We start from the raw sequence: 23,951 nt of genomic DNA on the forward strand, positions 1-23,951 counted from the left end.
ATTATTTTAATGAATTTTATGTGAGCTGTTTATAACATAAACTAAACATTTGGTGCATAATCTCCCCAACTGAGAATAAGCTATTTTATTTTTAATCCAGGGTTTTATTGTTGCTAATAGAATAAAATTTTTATAATAAAAAAAGCAAAAACTAATTTAGTGTCTTTTTAAGAATGTTCCCTTAACTTTGAGATTGTCAAAAATGTAATTTTAATCATATAGTTTATACTGAGATGAATGAGTTGATAAAATCACCTTAATAACCCACCATACTGCATTTTCTGTTTAAATATATTACATTATTACTTTAAAATGTTTTATCACCATAATCTTAATTATTTAATTACATCTGCAGATTTATATTGGTACCTAGATTTTCCTTTGAAGTGTTTATCACTTATAAAATGGTTACAATGTAGAGCTATTAATAAGAATAGAGTAAATGGAATCATGCCTTAGCATTTAGATCAGTGATCACCAAGCTTTTTATGCAAAGGGTCGGACAGTAAGTGTTTTAGGCTTTGCAGGCCGCATGGTCTCGGTCGTAACTATTCGGCTTGGCTATTGTTGCACAAAAGCAGCCACAGAAATGTGTGAATGTTTGAACTTGGCTCTGCTGAAATAAAACTTGATATATGAACACTGCAATTTGAATTTTATAAAATTTTACATCACAAAAGTATTATTATTCTTTTGATATTTTCAACTATTTAAAAATGTAAGTTATTCTTAACTCATGGCCTATTCAAAAACAGTCCACAAAGCAGATTTGGCACATGGGTTATAGTTTGCCAACCCCTGATATATATATGTGTGTGTGTGTGTATATATATATATATATATATATATATATATATATATATATATATCAGTGTGTGTGTGTGTGTATATACACACACATACTATACATACTATGGTATGGTATAGTATAGTATGTGAATATATATATACACACTATACATATAGTATAATATAGTATATATACTATACTATATACTATATATATATATGCATTCACCTATAGTGTATATATATATACTATAGGTGAAGTATGCATACTTCATGTATATGCATATTCATGCATGTAAATACATGCCAATTACATGAAAGTTGCTTCCAGATATAGGAAAGATTCTAATTTGCTTAATGGTGTCATATTTATGATCAGCTATACTTTATAAACAAAAATACTTAGATCTATTGCAAGTGCTTAAGATGGGCTCTAAAAGTGAATTTTCACTTTCTCAATTAAAATGTGGCAAGTTCCCATTATATGCCAGGCTCTGTGCTAGCAAATGGAAACCCAATGACCTGTAGAACACAATAGTGGCCATCAAGGGAGCAAAAGTCCAGCAGAGGAAAGAGACAAGGAAATAATGAGTGCATGATGCTTTCAAGGTGGGTGCACCCTAGAGGGAGGGAATATTTGATTCTACATGAAGATTAAGAAAATCCTTGGAAGTGATTTGGGGAAAGCAAAATTAGATATTCTGATCAAGTTTATGGTGTTTTCTATTCAGGGGTAGGCAAAAAGTAGATTAATAATAATAATAAATATCACATTTAATAAATAGATAATACAAGAATAAACTCTGTGTTTTCTATCCTCACAATTGCAAACCTACTTTTGCCCATCCTAGTATTTAAAATCTATATATCATGGAAAAGAATCTTCCAGAATGTTTACTGTATCAATGATTGACTCACACGTGGTGAATTTGTTTCTGAATGTTATACATGTGTGCCATAGGGCCACTTGCTATTTGGCTCTATACTTTTCAGATTTGCTTTCTGGAATGAGAGCCATAAATTGCTTCATCAAAACATTTTACAAAATTAAGTACTTTATGGGTGTTTAGGAATGAAAGATACTTGGAGCTCATAGGTTTCTGAGTGAGTATATTGATTTAGATAAACATAAATCACCGGCTGTAGCGACTATTAAAATCGGCAGGCAATACTTACTGGTCCCCTGCAGTGGTGTAAATTGTATCCTTCCTGATCTAACTCCTTCTTAAATTCTTTGTAAAGCCTATGCTGTCAAAAGTTGCTGTGTTTAATTTTATGGTTCAGAAAAGAGTCTATTGGGAATTACATATATATACATACTCTTTGAAGTGGGCACCACTTCAAAGGCAGATTTTCTGAATATGAAATATAAAAAGTAAACCACTTGGGTCACCTTTTTCAAGGGTTAAGCCGGCTATTACAGCAAATGAACATGAACATTAATACAATAATAAAACAGACTTTCTCCAAAAACTGTACACAATAACGTTATACCTGAATTCTAAAGGAAAACTGAAGAGACAAGGTTAAATTTGCTTTGAAAATATTTGTATGAGGATATGGATGAAGGTTGGGATGAGGAAAGAGGAAATCAGTGATTTAGCAGCCACAGCTGGCACCTGACAATAATCGTTGCTTTAAATACAATCTTGATTTAATCTGTAGATTATTTTTAAAAGTAAAAAAATCTAACATATTAATTTGACCCATTAAAAACTATTAGGCTCTGATAGAAACATCCAAATGGCAATTGGATTACTAGTCGGGAGAGGGGCCAGAGAATTTATGTATTTCTTGAAGCAATGCGTCCGTACAAAGGGCTGTATATAGTTTTTTAATTTTACTTTTATGGAAATGAACCCTTATTTTGAGCATTTAGAAAACTACAGAACTCATTAACCTAGGACATTACAATATAATTGCTGCTTTTGAAATCAAAACATTTGTTTGTAAGTTTGAATTTTGTTGAAAATATGGCACTTTTCTCCTATAGAAGGTTGTTTTTACCCTTTTATAGCATGTAAGGATATCCAACCCAGCCCTCAAAATAAGTTTAAAGTCTCATTTAACTTCTGTGTTATATTAAGAAAAATAAAATACAGTTAGAAAAAATTCATTGGAACATGGCATAACTATACACTGGTAACCATTTAGAATGAGGATTTTTACAAGTTTTAGAAAATAGTAACATGCATAAAATTGATGAACATCTTTGTAATAGTGCTTTGCACTTAATTTTAAAAAAAACTTCCTGCCCTTAGAAAAGCATATAATAAATCTAACTTAAAGTAGGAAGCAACAGCAAGACAAAAGAAAGTGTAATGCATTTCAAATATATTTAGACCTTTGATGAAATTAACTTCCACTTTTCAAGTTTTAATTATAATTATTATAATTTTTACTTTATATTATATGTTACCTGTTTTATAAATAGTAAGATACTTTTTTGTATCTTAACACCTTTTTAATAAATCAGCCAATCATATGAATAATGCCCATATCAATTTTCTACCTGAATTTTCTGTTCCCGAAGAAAACAAATTATTATTAACATATATTCCTTTCTTTCTTTATAAAATCAGACCAAAATAACTTTGCATCTTACCTGGGGTTCAAGAAATGTTTGTTGATGCTCACCTAATGTGGAAACAATTTATTTTCTGTAGCAGCATAATTAATTTCCTCTGTTCCCTCTTGTTTTACTTTTACCTGCATATGAAAAATAAAGTTGCATTAACATGTAGCTTTTTTCTCCAAATGTTGAATTATTCATTTGCTGAATTATCACTTTAAAATCCATGCATTTTAGTACACTGAACACATCTTGATATTGATGCTTTTCTTCATATATTTTCTAGGGATGACTTTTCTGAGTAAAGCGAATTTTCTCTGTCTTTGACTAAATGCAGACCTTTAAAATTTTAATGAGAAGTTTCCAGTATAATGAACACAACCAGGAACTCTCACTCTTCTTTTCTCCCTTCTGTTTTTTGACCACCTGAAACTTTCAAATTGAGGAGATTATAATTAACATCAATACTGTATTTCTGAAATCAAGTCTCACAGTTGCTATTCAAAGTATAAAACAAAACTAGTCTTTACGTCTGGCCTCTAGACTTGTTTTAGGCACAGGTCCCATCTGCTCCTCTCTGGCCAATGCACAAGTGACCTATATATTACTATTAGCAAAACTAAATGTATTTTACAATTGCGTTCATAGATTTAGATAAGTTTAAGTAGGAATTTGGCCACAATTAGAATCTGGAAGTTCCGAGAATCTTCCTCTTGTCTTGGTTTGCTGAAGGCTTTGGACTCTGTCTTCCTGTCATAAATGTCAGCAGTGAAATGTGGACACTGCATCGCAGAGAGCCTTTCCACCCACCTAGACCACACTCTGGGTCATCTTTATACAGATACAGAGAGGAATTCGTGGTTGGTTAGTGCCGCCTGCAACGGCAATGTGGTCTGGAGTTTGGATTCTGAAACTGCACCACCTGGTCTCAAACGCTAGTGCTCGCAAGCTCTGTGACTATAGGCAAGTTATTTAACCTCTTTGTGCCTCCTTGTTTCCGCATCTGAAAAATGAAGATGATAGTATTACCTACCTCATAGGATCGTCATGAGCAGTAAATGAGTTAAGTTTATAAAGCACAGCAGGGGCACCTGGAATGTATTAAGTACCTTTTAAGTGTGTGCTGGTATTATCTGCTTTCCAACTTGCTACTTCTTTTTGTCTTTTAAAATATTTCATGAGGAAGAAATGGAAAACATACTTTATTAGCCTCTTCCCTGGTTTGCAGTTTTCATTATTAACAAAGTGTGCCTAATTACTTGATCTAGAAAAATAACCCCATTCTTATCACTCTCTGAGCCATTGCAAAGAGTCCCTGTCCTGAACATCAGCCACTTTCCTCCCTGAAGACTGCCTGTTACGGTGGAGACACTCTGGACTTAGAGCTAAAGACCTGTGTCTGGCCTTAACTCCCGTCTCCTGCAGTAGAAAAGTCACGCAGCCCACACAAACTTTCTCTTCATGTATAAAATGGATATAGTGGTTCACATCGATCAAGGTTGTTTTAAGGATTAGTTAAATGTAAATAATCTCCACATAGTAAGCTCTGCATAAATAATCACATAGTAGTAAATAAGTTTGGAGTGGTAAGTTTAAATAGTGATCAGCTATAAGCATAATATGGACTAGTATACAAATTACTACTAAAAAGTAGTAACCACAATTTTTTATTTATCAGTATACAAATAAGTAGACACTGCCTTTCAGAGTATTGTTGCTATTGAAAAGGAGGCCAACCTTAAACTTCCCTTTTGCTAGGACAAGTAATCCAAGTTTCTTTATTCCATCTTTCCAACCTGTTAAAGTTCTCGGAATCTTCCAGCAAATCTTCCTAACATTACTGAATCATGAGTACTAAATTAACCCCAGACCTCACAAAGGGAAGGTCCAGAAAATTGTGTTCATGTGGGAAGAGAGCATAATCATAACTGCACATTTCTCCACTAACTCATTGCTTTTCTAACAGAGTAACCTTGCTGACTAGTTTGGTTGGTGGGTCCGCTCTGGCCCACCGTTCTTTTTGTCGTATTTGTTCACGGTTGGCTAGTCTTCAGCTTTCTTCTTTATAGTTTCTGCTTGCTTCTGAGTGACTTAACTGTATCATTCCGGGAAACAGAAGAGGTGTTAAGTAGAAAACAATTCAGTGTATTCCCTTGCTGCTGGGATATATGTAGCAGAGCAGTGCCCACAAAGGGAAAATATGGTGTGACAAAATGGGCAGAGGCTGTTTCACTGCCCACCCACCCCACCCACGCACGTCGAGGAAGGACAGCAACCTGTGCCAGGCCGCACCACTGCCAAGCGAGGATTTAGCTAAAATGCACCACCTCAAAGTAGAAACTACACATTAAAGAGTTTTCAAAAGATATAGTTGTTGCTGAAGAATCATCTCTTATTCTAGGATTCTCTCTATAACTCATTAAAAATCATTATGCCATTAAAATAAAAAGCCCAACACCTTATGTATAGCTCTTTAGTCTCTTTTAAAAGCAAAAAATTTCCTGAGTGCCTCATTTTTCACCCAACACGTGAATAAGTCCCTGGTCTCTGTACTTTAATATGCCCCCATTGTACTCCAGTGCCATCATTTTAAAAAAAACCTTCTTGAAGAAGAATAAACCATAAGCTAGTACATCTCTTTGTTATGTTTTGGATCAAACATCCTGAAGACTGACTGATGGTTCCTTTTTTTTTTTTTTTGTCCTTTGACTATAATATCAGAGTGTGCTTTAGGTGGGTTAAAAAAGCAAAGTGTGTAGTGCTGTTTCAACTTTTGAAGGTTGGCTGCCTTTAAAAGTCAGATTCAAGAGAGCTAGCTTAGCCAGGGGATTTTTAGATTAAATTCTCTACAAATGCATGTCCATTTAAAAGCTAAATTAACACAATTCTCTTCATCGACTTCTCAAGTTCTCTCTTGCATGCCCATGGTAGCTAGAAAAAACACTAGTAGAACAGTCAGCATCTTTGATATCAATTTAGAAATAAAACTCACATGTACTTATTCTTCTACGTAGTGTCTCTCCTTGCAGTCAAAACAGAGCCTTTGAACAGCAGTGAAACCACAACCACGACTGGAGATGGAGCGCTTGACACTTTTACTGGGTCAGGTAAAGCCTTAAGCTCGTGTGTTGTTACGTACACATGATTCTCCTAGTGAGTGAGCAGCAAAAACACCAAAGCTGTTAGAACTTGGGGTTTTATAAATTTAGCAATAAATTGACTTTTTTGAGAATTGATTGTCATAAAACTATGCATCTTTAGAAATGATATTTGGAATCATGTTGCTCAAATTTTTTTTAGTTGACAGCAAAACAATCCCCCTGACTTTTTAAATTAGAAATAAGCAGAGCTGGCTTCCTTTGTCATTGTTTTACACAGTGCTGAGTTTAATAATTAGGTTGCAATAGCTGACTTTATTCCATCAATGTCCTCACTTAAGTGACATAAAAACTGCCTTTTTTCCAACATTTGAGATGAACTATCCATTTGAATCCTTCTAAATAACCTTGTTTCCTCTCTGGGTTTAAAGAAGTCCTCCTGTGTAAGCAGCTGAGTGACAAGTCTTAAAGGTTAAGAGGCTGCCGGGGAGCACATGCTGGTTGCATTAGGACCCCCACTCTGAGAGTGCTACTTTCAGTCAAAAGCTTCAAAGAGAACAATAGCGTGTCTTTAACATCAATCCTTCTTAAATGCAAATACCTGATAACTCCCAGGTGGGCGCAGAGGGCACGCATTAAGTTGACGTAAAGTTACAATATTTTGTTTATTATCTGGTGAGAGGGTTCCTTCTTTTTTTTATTGTGAGGAGGAATGTATATAGCAGAAAGATGAACATTAAAACTAAGGAAGTATTTGTGGTGATTAAATCTTAGTTCTGTTATTCTATTGGATTTTACATTTGTCCACATTCTCACAGTCAAGGATTTTTTGTGGGTAGGCTTCATGTAAAGAGTTGAGGTACTACAATAAAATGTTCATCAGTTGAGAACGAAGAGTCGAGGTATGTCCATGAGGATAATGTCTTTACAGCATATATTGGATTTTTATAGACACAGATGACCCCATCTCATGAGCTCACACTGATCGGGAGCACTTGTCATGTAGTCACATACGTATTAGTACTCTGCACAGAAAGACGTAACACTTCACACACTCCACATATGCGCTCATCTACATTTTTTCTAGCAATTCACTTTCCTCCCAAGAGATAAATAGGTACCAACTAATCCTGCATACTTCATTACTGACCATAACCCATGTAAACTTTCAACAGAGTAAGTGCATATGAATATATTTTTAAGGAAAGGAATGGAATTAGTAAGTAATTGCTGACACAAACAGTGTATCACAAGTTGACTGAAAGCCAGATGACAGAATTATAGAATGTTAGCTCCAGAAGGAATTTTGGAGATCTCTGATTCATTTCAAAGGCAAGAATACTGAGGCACTGAGAAGTTAGAGGAGGCTGAGGCCGTGCAGTCAAAGCTCCACAGGTGGGCACTGGTACAATAATCGTCCAGAACAGTATTCCCGTCTGTTCAGCAGTCCTTCCCGTAATATGGAAAATGTAAAGACAGAAAAAGAAATAGCTGTGAACAGTCATCCTGTCTGAAATGCAGTCATTTTTTTCACAAATAGTTTCTTTATCTTCTTTTAAGAATTACCTAGGATTGTGCTGTCCCATAAAGTAGCCACTAACCATATATGGCTATTTAAGTCTAAATTAATTAAATCTGGGACAAGTAAAAAAAAATTCTAGTCACACTTAGTCACATTTAATGTGTTTAATAGTTGCATGTGTTTTTTTAATGGCTTTCCTGTTGGACAACTCAGACATAGAATATTTCCAGTACCATGGACCAAGCTCTTTAGGACAACAGTGATTTAGGTCAGCAGTCCTCAGTAGCAGCACTATTTAAAACTTGGCTTATTTCTCGTTGGGGAGTAGTTGTCCTCTGCATTGTGACGTGTTTAGCAACATCCCTATCGGCCACACCCAGAGGACAGTAGCACGCTCCACTTCCGCCAAGCAAAAATGTCTCCAGACATTTTAAATGTCCCCTGGAAAGCAAACCTCCTACTCATTCCTCAACCGCACCCCCATCCCCGCTAACTGAGAGTCACTGATCTAAGGGGCCACAGTGATAAGAATAAAACATTGAAATTGCTTGGCATCACCCTCTGAGAATCTGATTATGTTTTTTAAAAATTTGTTTTAATGAATTTTCAGGACCTTTTTAAGCCATTTCTCTTAGTTGTATAGGCAGAAATCATGGAGTGTAATGAGTTCAGTGCTTTGGGTAATGTCTCTAGATTAACTAAAGGACAATGGAGAATAAAAGGAAGGTCTTTATGGTTTTCCAGAAATCATACGGGAGATTAGGCTGCCTGTGTAGCAACTATGTTTACTTTGTTCAGCATAATCTCAACTCACTTTAATTAAATTTTATTGTTGTTATCAGTTATATGCAGATTTATGTTAGAATAAAATGTAAAAATTTTAGTTAGGCATAAACTGTCCAAGTTTTATGTGCACATTCTAGTTTTCTGAGCCAAAGGCTTTATATTCTATTTAGAAAATGAACATATAGACATTAATATGAAAGTTTAAAGGTTGAGCCTTCATACTGTTATGGGTGCATTAGTCTAATGACTTCTAGATTCAGTCACTAGGGTGAAGAAGTAGTCTATAAATTCGGATTTGTGTTTACATTTATGGATTTTTTTCTGAAATAATTTTGCTCTTTAGCTTATTTAATAAAAGCTGCTACAGTGAATGTGTCTTTTCATTTTTTGATGTGTCTTTAAAAAGCCTTGTTTTTACAATCTTGAAAATAACTAGTTAGTATAGTCCAAGTCTTGAGTGTGCCAAAGTGAAGTTTTATAAATAAGAAACAAAAAATGTGGAATTCAGCCTCATTCAAGTATTTTTGGGATAGAGTATTCACTATTGTGATATTAGTAAATCAGACTGAATTTCCTGTGGAATAACGCTATTAATTTTATATGATGTACATTTAGTGCCCAGGGTATAGTAAAAAACAGTCTATTCTCATTGAGTTGATTTGAAAGTTTTCAACATTCTTTAAGTTTTCAATAAATAAGTAGCAAATAAATGGTTCATTGGTCAATTTTCAAATATATATAGCAAGTTCACTTAAATAATGGCTGCTGAAAATATTTAAAACATAACTCCTTAGTCATATTTAATGGTTTTCAAAATTAATTCATAATATTCTTGAAAACATACTTTCTGAACTGTTGCTATGAAAACTATAATATACCTTCAGACTCAGCATTTATAGGCTGAACAGCATTTTAAATACATTAAATTCTACCTGTTTATGAAGCAATAGATCACAAGGGTACTTAATAGCATTTTGATATAGAAAAATCTCATGTTTCATAAAATAGTTAGCAAACTAAACCTATTTGTCACTTTTACAATTCTAAAAGTTTAGCTCCGGAATTATTATGAACAACTTAGAAAGGACCTAGTACTTTGAAGTATAACTATGATTGATGAGACTAAACCAATTCCAGCACTGCGTTGTGTACTACTTTAATCTTTTTGAAAAGTGAATGAACAGCAGATGGCCTAATAAAGCCCCTCCGTGTGCTTGCCCAGTGCGGACCGGCTCTGAGGGGACTGCCTCAACACTTTAGAGCCCGTATATCTGCAATGCATCTGTCTCAGTGAAGGCAGATGGTCAAAGGAAAGAGTAACTTCCACACTTTTGGATATATTCCAGTTTGGGGCTGCATGTTTGGATGAAATATTAATAGGACTCAACTTTCACCTTTATGCTCTTCTCAAAAAAGTTCTATCTCTGACAGTTCAAAATATTTTTGTAAATAAGACTGCTAGTGAATTTTGCAGCTGTGTTTTTTTTAACGGGTTGCATTATCACCCATGCTTTCAATTATTACTAGAATATTTTGGGCTCTGCATTTTTAATTACTCATCCGATTGGTAAAAGAAAGAAAATAGAAAAGCATTTGATAGCAAATGATAGCATTTGACAATCTGAATATGAAGGTTGGAACGTCACATTTTTCTTAATTTTTGTTGTCATTCTATTAGAATAATATGGGTGAAGGAAGGGCAATACATTGCCATCGTAATTGGAATTTAAAACATAAAGTTTACTAATTTTAAAAATTTATCTTTATATTATGAAAGACTAATTAAAGACATTTATTCATAGCATATTAATACATAAGAGGATGCTATTAATTTGAGAAAATGGAAGAATGGGGAAGAGGAATGGTTTTAAGAATTTATTTCATGCTCATAGAATAAACTCGAAGGGGTTCAATTAGAATAAAATGTTTGGGCATATGTTTCTGTTTAGAAAATGAATTCTTTTTTTGAAAATCAGTGAATTTTTAGAAACTTTTTAAGATGGTAATTTTTAAAAATTGGTTTTATATGCTCTAGTGAAATATATTTATGAAGCAACTTTTTTGCACTTTTTATGTTTTTTTTACAGTAATAACAAGTAGTGGCTACAGTCCCAGATCAGCACATCAATATTCCTCACAGCTCTATCCCTCCAAGTAAGTGGTCAGTAGATTCTTTCAGATTTGTTAGAAAATTTTTCCAGAATTATCTTTATTAATCTGTATTCACACAATGTAACAACTTTAAATTGGGATATATTTGTGTATATAAATGTGTTATAGGTAGATACTTGGTTTGATTAGTTGGATATATACATATCCTGTACAAATCTAGAAATACAGATACACTCCCTTTTATCTGGACAGTTCACTTAATTTTAGATATTTATATATTGAGGAAGGTATCAAGTTCAAAACCAGAACATACTGATTGTTTTTAGTGAAAAGTCTAAAATGCTGACTCACTCATTTAAAGCAAATCTAAAAGGATTACATTTTATTCAAACATCACTTCATAATTTGTTCCATCATTACAGTATCTTATTGGATTTCCAATCTTAATAAACCTATTTTTGAAGATGATACTTTGTTATTTTTATAACTAATGTAGTCAACTTATTGAGGACAGTCGTAGACATTTCAAGTTTAACTGTATTGGTTGTAAACCTTAATTTGGTGGCAACAGCCAGATGCGTCAAGAGTTTGGATTCCTGATTTATACACATTTAAATGTTATTTTCTGTAGCAGCTACAGTGCCTGTCCTTAAGAACAGGCAGGGGACTGGCTATCCATTTGGGAACTTTATCTTAAATGCGGCATAGGAAAAGGAATGGCATTCCATTTCTTTCCGGGCAGCTGCCTACCTTTACTTTTTAAGACTTTTTTAGTTTGATAAAAACAGTTTGGGTAGGGTTTTTAATGACTTTTGTAGTCATTGCATAGTATTAGGCCACACGCATTAACTGGAAATATGCTCACAAGCATATTAATTAATTGGCCTGAGCTCCATTTTCCTCATGTACATATTAATTAGGATGCTATGTGTGGTGTAAACAAGAACTATAGACCTTGAAAACACTTTAGATATAATATCTAAACCAAATTTCTCATTTTACAGGGAGATGTAGACTTAGGGGGTTTAAAGTATTTGTCCAAGGTCGCTCGACTGGTTTGTAGCAGAGTCCGGGCTCCTGATACTGACTCACATCCTTTCCTGTGTTGTTAAAATTATATTGTGGATAAAGAAGAAGATTACTTCCTGGCTATTATAAGGTTTCACTGAATCTAAGCTGTCTGAATTAATATGCAGTCTTTGTTGCCACAGTAATGCTATTTTTCTGATATTTAGGCCCTATCCACACATTCTTTCTACACCAGCAGCTCAAACAATGTCTGCCTATGCAGGCCAGACTCAATATTCGGGAATGCAGCAGCCGGCGGTCTACACAGCGTACTCACAGACAGGACAGCCCTACAGCCTGCCCACTTACGGTATTTCACACCTTCTCTCCTCTCCTTCTTTGGTTATAAGCAGGTAATCCTGCTGGCTAGTAGTTGTGTATTCTAATATGAGATACAACTCAGAAGTGAGATCATTTAGTGATTGAATGCGTTTTCCAAACAGACTTGGGTGTGATGTTGCCAGGCATCAAGACAGAGAGTGGACTTCCACAAACTCAGTCTCCGTTACAGAGCGGGTGCCTCAGTTACAGCCCAGGGTTCTCCACCCCACAGCCGGGCCAGACACCTTATTCTTACCAGATGCCAGGTAAGTAGCCACACAGGGAACGTGTTATGTGAGAACAAATTCTTTGAGTGAGGCTCCGTGGCTTCAGACTAGAATGGTACAGTCCTGAAGACAATTTTAAACAGCAATCCTCTACTCACACGATTCCATCAGAACAGAAACATGATGAAAAATGTTGAATATTCATCAAGATATATGACCCATACGCAATTTAAATACTCAAGTTGCATAAAGTTGGCAGTAAACCTGTTCCAGCAAAACAACCTCTGCCAGTCACCGTGCCAGCAGTCACATATTACTACTAGCCTCTACTTAAATGATTGCAGGGGCTCGTGACCAAAACCACTATTTTCTTGTCAGAATTTCTTAAGTAGGCAATGCTGTTTTGATTCCATTTAAAGTTGAGTTAGCACTTTTCTAAGTCCCTTTTATCATTGAATGAGGATGTTTTTGTCCAACCCTAAAATATCTCTCCCCTACTGATACTACATTCCTTAATAAGAATACTTATATAATTTGTACCACCTCCCAAATCCTCCATATATGATCATTTTTTAAAATCTTTCCTCTTGTTTTTGACTCCAATTACAAATTCATTTTTAGTCATTGTGTACTAGTTGCAGAAAAAAATTAGTGATGCAATAAAAACATTAAAAGCTTGTTCTTGTCTCTCATTTTGCCTGTGTTGGTTTAGTCACCGATTTGGGACTATATTAGCGTATTTAAAGGAACTAGAATTGACATTTGAGGCAGTTGACTAAAATGAGATAATGACTTAGACCTTTTTAGCTGGGAGGGCAGGTCTGTCCTCACCTGGCCTGGAGGTAGGAGCGTGTTTGCAGTCCCAGTGAGCCGCACAGCTGCGGCAGTGTGTGAGAGACCGTGAAGACGGCTTCTTTCAGTCCCCCGAATACTTTCCTATTGGACCTTCGTGGTCAGGTCATTTCGCACTGATTACATAACACTATTCAGCCATTGGTAAAATAATCAGCTGCCTCAACAATTTTTCATTTTACTCCTTCACAAGTACATTCCACTTAGCATAATGGTAAGTGAATAAGCCAGGCGGTGAAAGACAAATACCATATGATCTCATCTTTAACTGGAACCTAATCAACAAAACAAACAAATAAGCAAAATATAACCAGAGACATTGCAATTAAGAACAAACAGACAGTACCCAGAGGGGAGATGGGAGGGAATAATGGGGAGAAAGGGTGAAGGGGTTTCAGGAACAACTATAAAGGACACATAGACAAAAACACAGGGGGGAGTGGAATCAGGGGAGGGAGGTGGGGATGGCTGGGGTTGGGGGGAGTGGTGGGAGGGAAAGGCAGAAAATTGTACTTGAACAACAATAAAATTCAGAAGTGTTTAATAAAAAAATAAAATATAAATGCAAAAATGAAAAATAGAGGAATAAAAGCTAAAATATTTTTTAAAAAACAAGTACATTCCAAAACAACATATATTCAAAGCAAATCTGCAAATTAATAGTTCACCTGTTTTTACCCTAATTTTTAAAAATCATTGAATAAATTGCTGACTAAATAGTAAATTTTAGAAGGCCCTCAAATCTGAGACTATTGAAATATCAACCCTATGAGACTGAGCCCTAGCTCCTAGCACTTTTTGTTCTAAGGAAAGAAAGGACAGAGGAATGCAAAGACAGGTTGTTGCAAGCATCACTTATTTCTAAGTGGGTTCTGTGTGTTGATCTCTTAAGCTAACCCTGCTTAAATGTTTAACTCAGGTGATTTTCGTATGCACATGCATTTGATATGACCACTTGAAAGTTCAGTAGTCTGGAAGTTCCAGTAGTCTGGAAGTAGTGTCAGTCTGTACAGTATTTTATTCTCTGAGTGCTTCTACACTTCTAGACACTCAAGCCTTGAAGGTTAACTACAACCCTTGTTAACACTGTTCTAGATGTTATCTGTGTCACGAGAGGGATAGAGTTAAGCACATTTTCCTTATAAATCTCTCGATGTCAGATATCACCGTCTTAACAAAATTAAAAATATATTTATCCCATTGAGTTCTGAAAAGTGAAATATTTTTGTTTTACAGTAAGTACTTTAACATACAATTTTTTATTTACTTATAGGTTCTAGTTTTGCACCATCATCTACTATTTATGCAAATAATTCAGTTTCCAATTCAACGAATTTCACCGGTTCACAACAGGTATAGTAGTTTTTTGTACTTATGCCTTTTATGTCTATTTCTGATTTTGGAAGAATAGTTTCAGTGCCATATAAGTGCATAATCCCCCCAGAATTTGGGGGATATGTGTAATTCTATATCTTAGGTATCCTGTTTGTTAAAGTTTTCCCTTTAAACATTTAAGCTGTGATTATTTTAATCATTTGGCATGGAATTACAAAATGTATTGCATACTTTCCTATAATTTTAAACTAGCCATAATTTAGTTGCATACTAAACAAAATAACTAAATATAACTCTATTTTTCTTGACAAAACAGTTTATGAACATGAATTGATTGAACTATAATCAATAATTGGATTGTGCTGTCAGTTTTAGTCCAAAATGTCATGTTACTAAATAAAATTCCTCTTGGACTACTATTGTTTTTTGTTTATTTATTTCTTTATTTTAGGTTATAGGTAGTGTGATAACATAAGGGAAATAATTACTCTGTTCTACTTGAGAGGATAAAAGATTCATAAAGGAGAAGAAAGATTTACATCATAAAACAGATCCAGTGCTCCCTGAATATTTAAATACAGCGGCTCCATTATAAACATAGCCTGTATTCTGGACTATGGACTGAATACCAATTTACTATTTTAGCAAAAGCTCATTGACTACTTAATTCTGTATTAGGAACTGGTCTGTATTCGGGGAAATGAGGCAGGGGGTGGGGTGGATCGGACCTGATTCCTACTTCATGGAGCTCACAGCCTACTGAGAGAAGCAGACAGTAAACCAGTAAACACACAGGTAACTATATAATTAGAAAGCATAAGGGGAGAGAACAGGTCCTATTGAAAATATTATTAGAAACCTAACTTGCACAGGGACAGTTTTGTGGAAGGCCTTTCAGTGGAATTGCTATCTAGGTCAAGTCCTCTAAGGGCGGGTGAGGAATGAGTGCAGGGGTGGCTCAGGCATAGAAAGCAGCCTGTACCAGACCCCCAAGGGATGAAAAACGTGGTGTGTCCACCAACCGAAAGCAGGCTGGAGTTCAGTTTGTACTTGAGGGTCCCGGGGGGAGACCTGTCTGTGGAGATGGGCAGGGCCCTGTCCATGTAGGGCCCTGTGATGTATAGGAAGGGATTTTGATTCTATTCCAAGCCCAACGGGAAGCTATGAAGGGATTTTGAGCAGGAGACTAGCATTGTGTGATTTATGTTTGGAAAAGATTACTCTGGCTTCAGGGACTTTGGAGGAAGCCAAAAATGGACTCGAGGACACAAATTAGAAAACCTGTCCATTGGCTATGATAGGAAGTGAAGGTAGCTTGGACCAGGGTGACAATAGTGGAAATGAAGAGAAGCAAAGGTACTCTTCATTGAGTACCAAAAAGACATTACATTCACGGGAAGCTGGTAGTCTGTACCTTTCCAGTATGTAAATTCATCTTCCTCAAGGCTGTACCGAGGGCTTCAGCACACAGGTGCTAGTCAGGCTCTCTGGCTTCCAGTTTCTGCTCTGAAACTTGCTGGCTGCCTGACCTTGGGCAAATCACTTAAGCACTCTGTGCATTTGTCCGCTTCAATGTAAAATGGAAATAATGATAATACTGCACAGGGCTTTGGGAGGATTCAATCACGAAATCCACTGAAGGCTTTAGAACAGTAGCTGACACAAAGTAATCACTATGTAAACGTTTATTTTTCCTGCTTTCCTCTGAAAAATGTGTTGCTATGAAATTTGTCCAAATATTGCTAAGGGCTTTTTTATTAGCTCACAGGTGATAATGGGGAACATCAAATTTAGAAATTAACAGATAAATAGAATTTTAGTTTTCTGCCATACTACTTAATCCTTTCAGACAAGATTTGCTTATACACATATTTACTTATACAGAGGCTTATACACATATTTACTTATACAGAGAATTTCCCTTTTTGGAAATCACATCAAACATGGATCTTTATTCCCGTACGAACATGTAGTAGGGATGCTTAATCCTGACCACGGCTGTGTCAGCATTAACCACGCTTTGGGCTAAAACACGCTAGATATATTAAACACCATTATGGCAACAAACCCTTGTTCATTATATTAATATGTAAAAGGATTTTGAAGGATTATTTAGATCATTTTAAGCTTCTTAAAAATTTTTAATAAAATGTAGTTCAGAGGAGTTGATCCCGTGGTTTCTTTTTTCTCTGTAACAAATGAAGCAAATTAAATGTTTGAAAATCTCTCTAAAAACTTGAAGTCAAGGCCTCACGTGGCATGTATCCTGTGAGAGACTGGGCAGGAAAGTTATTTATTCATCTTCTTTCATTTACTCTCTACCTCCTGCCAAGAAAGCAAAATTATTGTAGCCTAGAAGGGAATGAAAATCACAATAATGCAGACGGAGGTGTGCATGGAAGCTGGGGGTGGGGAACAGTCATACGTGCTCCTTGCTGTTTAAGAACAGATGCTCGGAATACGAACTGATTTCCTCATTTGATTGCCTCTTCAAGTACATAAGACCCAATGATGTAAATCCTTGGATAAATAATTGTAGGGCCAAAGTGAAGCACAGATTAAAATAATTAATTGCCTAATCCCTTTAGGCAGATTAAAATGTGTGTCTTAGATCTGGGTTGCAAAGTCAGCAGGGCAGTTCGTGACAATGTGCATGCAAAAGGTGCCCGCAAAATAGTCTCCGTTCATTGGGATCATCTCAAAGCTCTGGCTTCCAAAACACACAGAGCCAAATACTAGTCTTACAGTTTACCATAGCGATAGCTTTTCTTTCAAGCTTTAAAACACACACATATCTCAATTACTGTTTCAGGATTATCCATCCTACACAGCCTTTGGCCAAAACCAGTATGCACAGTATTACTCAGCATCGACATATGGCGCGTATATGACATCAAATAACACAGCTGACGGCACATCATCCTCAACCTCAACCTATCAGTTGCAGGAATCTCTCCCAGGACTGACTAGCCAACCAGGTACAGATCTTCATCCAGGTGAAATACTTTCATATGTTTTGCTGTGTCTAATAATATGGAGAAAATGGCCCTGGCCAGTGTGGCTCAGTTGGTTGGAGTGTCGTCCCATAACTGAAAGGTTGCGGGTTCGATTACCAGTCAGAGCACATGCCTGGGTTGGTCCCCAGTCGGGTGGCATCCAATCAATGCTGTTCTCTCGCATCAACGTTTCTCTCTTTCCCTTCCTCTCTCCCTTCCTCTCGCCCTACGAAGCAATGAAAAATGTTCTGGGGTAAGGATCAATGAATAAATACATACATATGGAGAAAATGGACAGTTAGAACCAAAGCTGAAAGCTCCCGGACAATTATGCTGCTGCTTAATCGGTGCTAATATGCTGTATAAGATGAACTTCTTCTGTCATTTCAGAAAATGCCTCTTTTAGATGTGGCGCAGGTAGCAGATTTTAGTTTTCAATGTCAGTGGGCATATGAATATAAATGGATATAAAGGTCAGTGGACCTTTTGCCAGGCTAATTATTTTGTGAAGATCTTGACAGCCTAGAAAAGTTGTTATATTAACTCCTTTGGATGTAACTAACCATATTCCCTTTATGCTTGAGAGACTGTGTAGTTCCTTCACCCGTGTGCATCGTCGGCGCCTCCAGCCAATGAACTTTCCCTGCATTCCTCGGATATGTAGGGTCATTGCTAGGCAGTCTAATAGCTTTGTCTAATCAGCACATATTTAAAGTCTAATGTATTTTTTGTTGTCTGAAACTTACCTGATTTCTTATTGGAATTGTATTTGCTGATACATATGTAACCCAGATAAAGTATTTGAAGTGAAAAGCAAGTTTAATGGGGAGTCATCATAATCCCAGTCAAAATTCCAGCAGGAGTTATTGGGGAAATGATCAAGATGATTCTAAAATTTAAAGCAAAGAAACTAGAACAGCCATAATATTTTTTGCAAAATAAGAATAACATCTGAGGGCTTACACTGCGTGATTTTAAGACTTGTAAAGTACAGTAATCAAGAATGTGAGGTATTGGCAATGGAATAGAAAAGAGGGTCCAGAAATAGGCCAATATACATATACTAGAAAATGGACTTTGGCAAAGGTGCAAAGGCAATCAGAGAATGAATAATTTTTCAAAAAATGGCACTAGAACAATTGGACGTGCGTATACCAAAACAAAACCACAAAGAAGACAAAAAAAAAAAAAAAACACCAGAATTTTGACTTGCACCTCATACTAAATGCAATACATGTAAAAACTAGAACTGTAAAACTTCTAGAAGACATGGAGGGATTTTTGTGGTCTTAGGTTATGTAAAGATTTTATAGATATGATAGATAATTTTCATATCTTATCAGATTGTTGAATTTAAAGAAGAAATTATTTCTACTTGTAACTATATTATTCTCTCAACCAATATCATAATGATACACATGTCTGGATTTTTAACATATTCTGTGATCTCAGAACTTTAATCAAGGTACTTTTAAGTTTGATTTTGCCTTTTCAGATCTGACATATATACAAAAAGTAAACACATTTACAATTATGAGATTTTTCTCTATTATTGATGAAATGTGAGGCATTGGTTTAAGAGTATGAAAATTATTTTCCAATAACCCACCCTGCACTTTGGAATTAAAGCAGAGGCCTAATAATTAAAAACACAATTTTTCATAAATCTTTCACTGTTGACTTCTCCCATTTTTAAAATAAAAACATACATCATGTTTTATAAGAGAGAGCTGGTTGTTTTGATTGAGAGATAAGCCCTAAAGAAATAACGTTGGATCTAATATCTAAAGCATGGAAGGTACAGTTATTCATCACTGTGCTGATTAAAGGGTAATTATTCAATCATGTATAGTGTTGGCCCAAGAATATGCCTAAGGCACTTGGTAATGACCGATGTTATTTGGAAATCGCAAATAGCATTCAGTTATTACTTGACCTTACTAGGTAGTTTGACAATGTTTTTAAAAGAAACATTACCAGGCTGATTAAGAACAGATATTTTAGTTCATTATCTTCATAAAGATCTCTCTTTGCTTTTAACATAAAGATTATCTTAAGTATATATTATACTCTTGATTGGCATTCAGAAAGTTTGATGACTAATTACCACATTAGAGATGTTGTAGCTCCTCCTTTTAAAAATATTTTAAACATCTTTAAATTTTGATAGGATATAATTAGTGACTTGTCACAATATTATTCTTTACTCTCAGATCTTGGCAAACATTACAGTACATTAGCTAATTAAACTTTACAAGTGCTTCAGAAAAAGTAAGGGGTATAGTAAGATCACTTCACTCCTTGAAAAGAAGCCAGTTTTTTTAGGCAGAACTCTAGACTTTCCACAGCTTCATGGCATTTCACTTCAGGATAGGAAGGAAAGCAAAGTGCTAATTCATTTAATAGAAGGTCACGAGAGGATTTAGAGAGAAAGAACTGAACACAGGTAACCATTCTACCAATTTGGATTTCTCCACCTGCAGCATTAATTACCCTAGTGCAACTACCTGAGTGGAATTTGGCAGAAGCACTGGAATTGACAGCTTTCTCCTTTAAAAAAAAAAGGGCAGGGGGATGTCAACAAATGTTTAATGACCCATTGAGCTCAAGTTACTGGCCCTTTATCAGAAAAAAAGGATAGCATCTTCAAAAGATACAGAGGGCAGAACAGTTCCACCTGGACGTTTGCTATAGGAGCCCAGATACAGCCTTGGCCTCTTCAGAAACTGCTCTTTTACTACGAAGTTCTTTTGATGAATTTGCTGGCTCTCATTCTCACAAATTGTATAGAGTCTCTATGACTCTTGATTATGTTTGTAATCTGGAGGGCCTGTTACTATTTGGGGAGGAAGTGTAGTCTAGTGGTTAAAGCAGGAGTTCTGGAATCATACCAGGATTCCATATACAAGCTGTTTTATCTTGGGAAGTTTGGTCCCACATGTCTTCAGTTTTCCCATTTTTAAAAGAGGATAATGAAAAACCAAATTCACTGGGTCAAAGAGAGGTTTGTATCACAGAGATAGAGGTAGAGGTACAGCTAGAGGTAGGATAGAGTTAATGATAGAGTTAGAGATAGAGATAGATAAAGAATGTTTATAATAAGAGCGCTTACAAAATAATGAGGAAAAAATAACCCAATTTTTTAATTGGCAACAGTTATATCATCAAAAGAAGATACCAAATAGGAAATGAAAATATAAAAACAGCATTTCACATCATTACTCATCAAGAGAATGTTAATTAAATCTACAACGAGATACCCCCATAACCTCACAATGATTAATATACAAAAGAGACTAGCAATCTCAAGAACTGGCAAGGATGTGGAGTGACTGGAATTCTTGTTGCTAGTAGGAGAGTGAGTTAACACAACCACTGTGGAGAAAGGTGACCAGAGTACTAAACACGAACGTATGCCTTTCCTCTGACTCTGCGAGCCCACTGCTAATACGGAGGTTAGAGGAGTAGGAGCTTATGTCCATCAAGACAAGAACAAGAAAGTTCGTAGCAGCTTTATTCTTAATTGCCTAAAATTCCGAATAACCCGGATGTCCATGAACAGAATGGATACATATAGTGTACATATATAATGAAGTTCTAGCCATTTTAAGGGAAGAACATCTGTCCCAGGCTACAGATGTGAATCAGTCACACAGACATAATGAGCAGTGAATAAAGCCAAATATATTTCAATAAAAATTTTTTAAAAGAAGACAGTACATGGCAAATACTAAAGGTTTAATAAATATGGAGGTACGCTTCTTAGTTCTTTAAAAAGCTATGCCTTTACCTCCATCAAAACACTTCCACCCATAATTTTTTTTCACATTCTTAGAGCCCTTTTAAGATTTTTCAGTAACTTGGAATGAAGCAGTGGTATCAAGTCCTCCTTTTATGGAAACCCAGACACTTCCTGTGAAGTCTTTTCCCTTCCTCCTCCTGCCCTTTTCACTTCCTCTGCTGTGATAGCTTTCTGCTCCCCATTCCTTGGGATGGCTGAGTTGTTCCTACCAAACTCTTATGGATCTAGTCAACCATCAACCACCCGTAACATTACAGTGACTTTGGGATTTTGCACGTTTTTGTCCTTTCAGCTCTGGACTGTTGCAAGAACAAAGCTGCCTTATGATAGTTAACACCTGAAAATGATGTATAATAGATAGAAAGAAAGGTTGTATGGAATGTCATCCCCCCAAAATTATTATAAGCTTATTTAATAAGTGGGGGCTAATTTGAATCAACATTTCATTTGAAAAAGAACATTTGATTTACAGGACAAAATAACCTTAGGAAAATTCTGTTAACAAAAATTAAAAATGAAAAAATTGTGCGTGCCATATTTTAGAAGTTGGTGAGTGTTTAAATACCTAAAACCTAATTAATGCCTACTCGATGCAAGTAAGCTGAAACATGATTTGCCGTATGACAGGCCTACATTCATCCTCATAACGAACGAACGTTTTACTACGCTGTCGACTCTCACACGGTTGATGGCAGAGTCGCACGCAGTGAACTGCGCTAGCAATGTTTTCAGAGCAGATAGTGTTTGGAGCACAGACAAGAAGATGCTATAACCGTTATAAATAATTTTAAGTTAGCTGTGTAAAATCTGCTATTTATTTAGAACATCTCAGAAAAAAATATTACCTAGTTTGCTCAGATTTGATTATTTAGATAAATGACTGCTCAGCTGTCCTCATAATTATTTTACTTTAATTTCATGATACAGCATGATCGATCCTCATAACGTCTTTACGTTTAAACATTGCATAACCTAAATGTCACACAGTTTGCTATCAGGCTCTCGTCGAGTTTACTTCATGCCTATGATTTAAAGCTAATTAAGTATAAATCAGATCTATCTCAATAATTCAAAAAGGTAGCTGCTATTGCCCAGGCTTTAATATAAAAAACTGAGATTTGGAGAGATTGAGTAAAATATTTGCTGTCCTGGGTAAAACTGATGCTTGTTACTCATGAGGTTTTGCTGCACCTCTCTCTTAACCTAACCCCCTTACACACACAGATTTGCCACCGCTCAGCACTCCCTACCTCACAAGATGCTTCGCCATTAACTTCAGACGTGTCAGGCTTGCAGGCATCTGTGGGACATACAGAAATCAATGAGATACAAAGTCTGAAACGTAACGTGTAGCCTGTGTTTGGGTCCTCACACAGAAGGCGACTGACCTGTGAGAGGGTCAGATCCCCCGGATGGTGTGGCATGAGAAGGACAGTGATCAAAGGGTGGGACTCCTGAATGTCAGCATGTAGGGAGTGAGAGGAGAAAGAAGTCCATGTCTCCGAGGCAGAGAAGGACTGGAGAGAGAGAGTCAAGAACTAGGAGAGTGCAGGGCGTCAGCTGGCAAATGATGGTTCCGAGGATGTGCTGTTTAGGAGGATCCAAGCCAGCGTGGAGATCCAGGAAGATAAGGACTGAATCTATTGGATTTGTCAGTGAGGTAATTATGGGGGACTTTGCTGGAGAGTAGTTTTAGAGTCTGGGTGAACCGAAGCTAGATTATGACAAACTGGATGTTAGGAAGTGGCGAGAGATGTGCTGTCCGGTCCTGTGCTGCTGGCCACACGTGGCTGTTGGGCACTTGTGACCGGTACGCAGTGAGACCTGCTGTGAGTGTAGACTCCACGCAGGACTCTGTGTGAAACAGAGGTTATATATAACATGTCATTGGTGAGTTTTATGTTGATTACATGTTGAAATGAGTATTTCGGATAAATGAGGTCAATTTACTTACACAAATAAAGTTAATTTTATGTGTTTCTTTATATATTTTTAATGAGGCTTGCGAAAATTTTAAATTATATATGTGGTTCCATCTGTGGCTCGCATTACATTTCAGTTGGACAGCACTAGCGTGCACTATTCTTTTAAGAAGTATCATTTTAAAAAAAGAAGATAACAAGCAGATAACTTCTAGATGGAAATGCAAGGTCAGAGGCAAGGGTTTTTAAACGTATCTGCAGCCCCAGAAAAGGAAGAGGTTGGAGGGAAGATGAGAGAGGGTTTGATTAATAGACAAAAGAGCAAGATTCCCTACAAGGTGAGGTTGGGGAGTCAAGTTTGCAGGTGGAGGCATGGGATTGATCCAGAAGACATTTTACCCGCTGAGCTCTGATGTAAGGAGGCGAGAACAGATCTAAATTGAGATAAATATGTAGGTGGGGGGGAAACAGGACATTGAAGGCACATGGGTGTAATAGATCACAGAGATTGAAATTGGGATGGATTTGCCTGACCTACAAAAATTTTCA

General features: G+C 36.2%; 1 protein-coding gene across 14 annotated transcripts in view; it reads left to right on the top strand.

Annotated features, from left to right (window-relative positions):
• EYA4 (EYA transcriptional coactivator and phosphatase 4) overlaps positions 1-23,951 on the top strand; it is a 251,129-nt gene that overhangs the window by 193,220 nt on the left and 33,958 nt on the right. For 6 of the 14 annotated variants that reach the window (XR_011650524.1, XR_011650525.1, XM_045188797.3 and 3 more), the window contains 6 exons: positions 6,376-6,468; positions 10,855-10,921; positions 12,115-12,257; positions 12,391-12,534; positions 14,621-14,700; positions 17,495-17,678. Coding sequence is in view for 12 of the 14 variants with exons in the window: in XM_045188797.3 (XP_045044732.1) it covers positions 6,376-6,468; positions 10,855-10,921; positions 12,115-12,257; positions 12,391-12,534; positions 14,621-14,700; positions 17,495-17,678 (711 nt within the window). In the remaining 2 variants the exon portion in view is untranslated. Of the gene's footprint in view, positions 1-6,375; positions 6,469-10,854; positions 10,929-12,114; positions 12,258-12,390; positions 12,535-14,620; positions 14,701-17,494; positions 17,679-23,951 lie in introns of those variants that run through there. The other 8 variants (XM_053914040.2, XM_053914039.2, XM_053914043.2 and 5 more) reach the window with 4 other exon arrangements.

Source organism: Desmodus rotundus, chromosome 11, assembly GCF_022682495.2.
Source record: "Desmodus rotundus isolate HL8 chromosome 11, HLdesRot8A.1, whole genome shotgun sequence".
Classification (NCBI taxonomy): domain Eukaryota; kingdom Metazoa; phylum Chordata; class Mammalia; order Chiroptera; family Phyllostomidae; genus Desmodus; species Desmodus rotundus.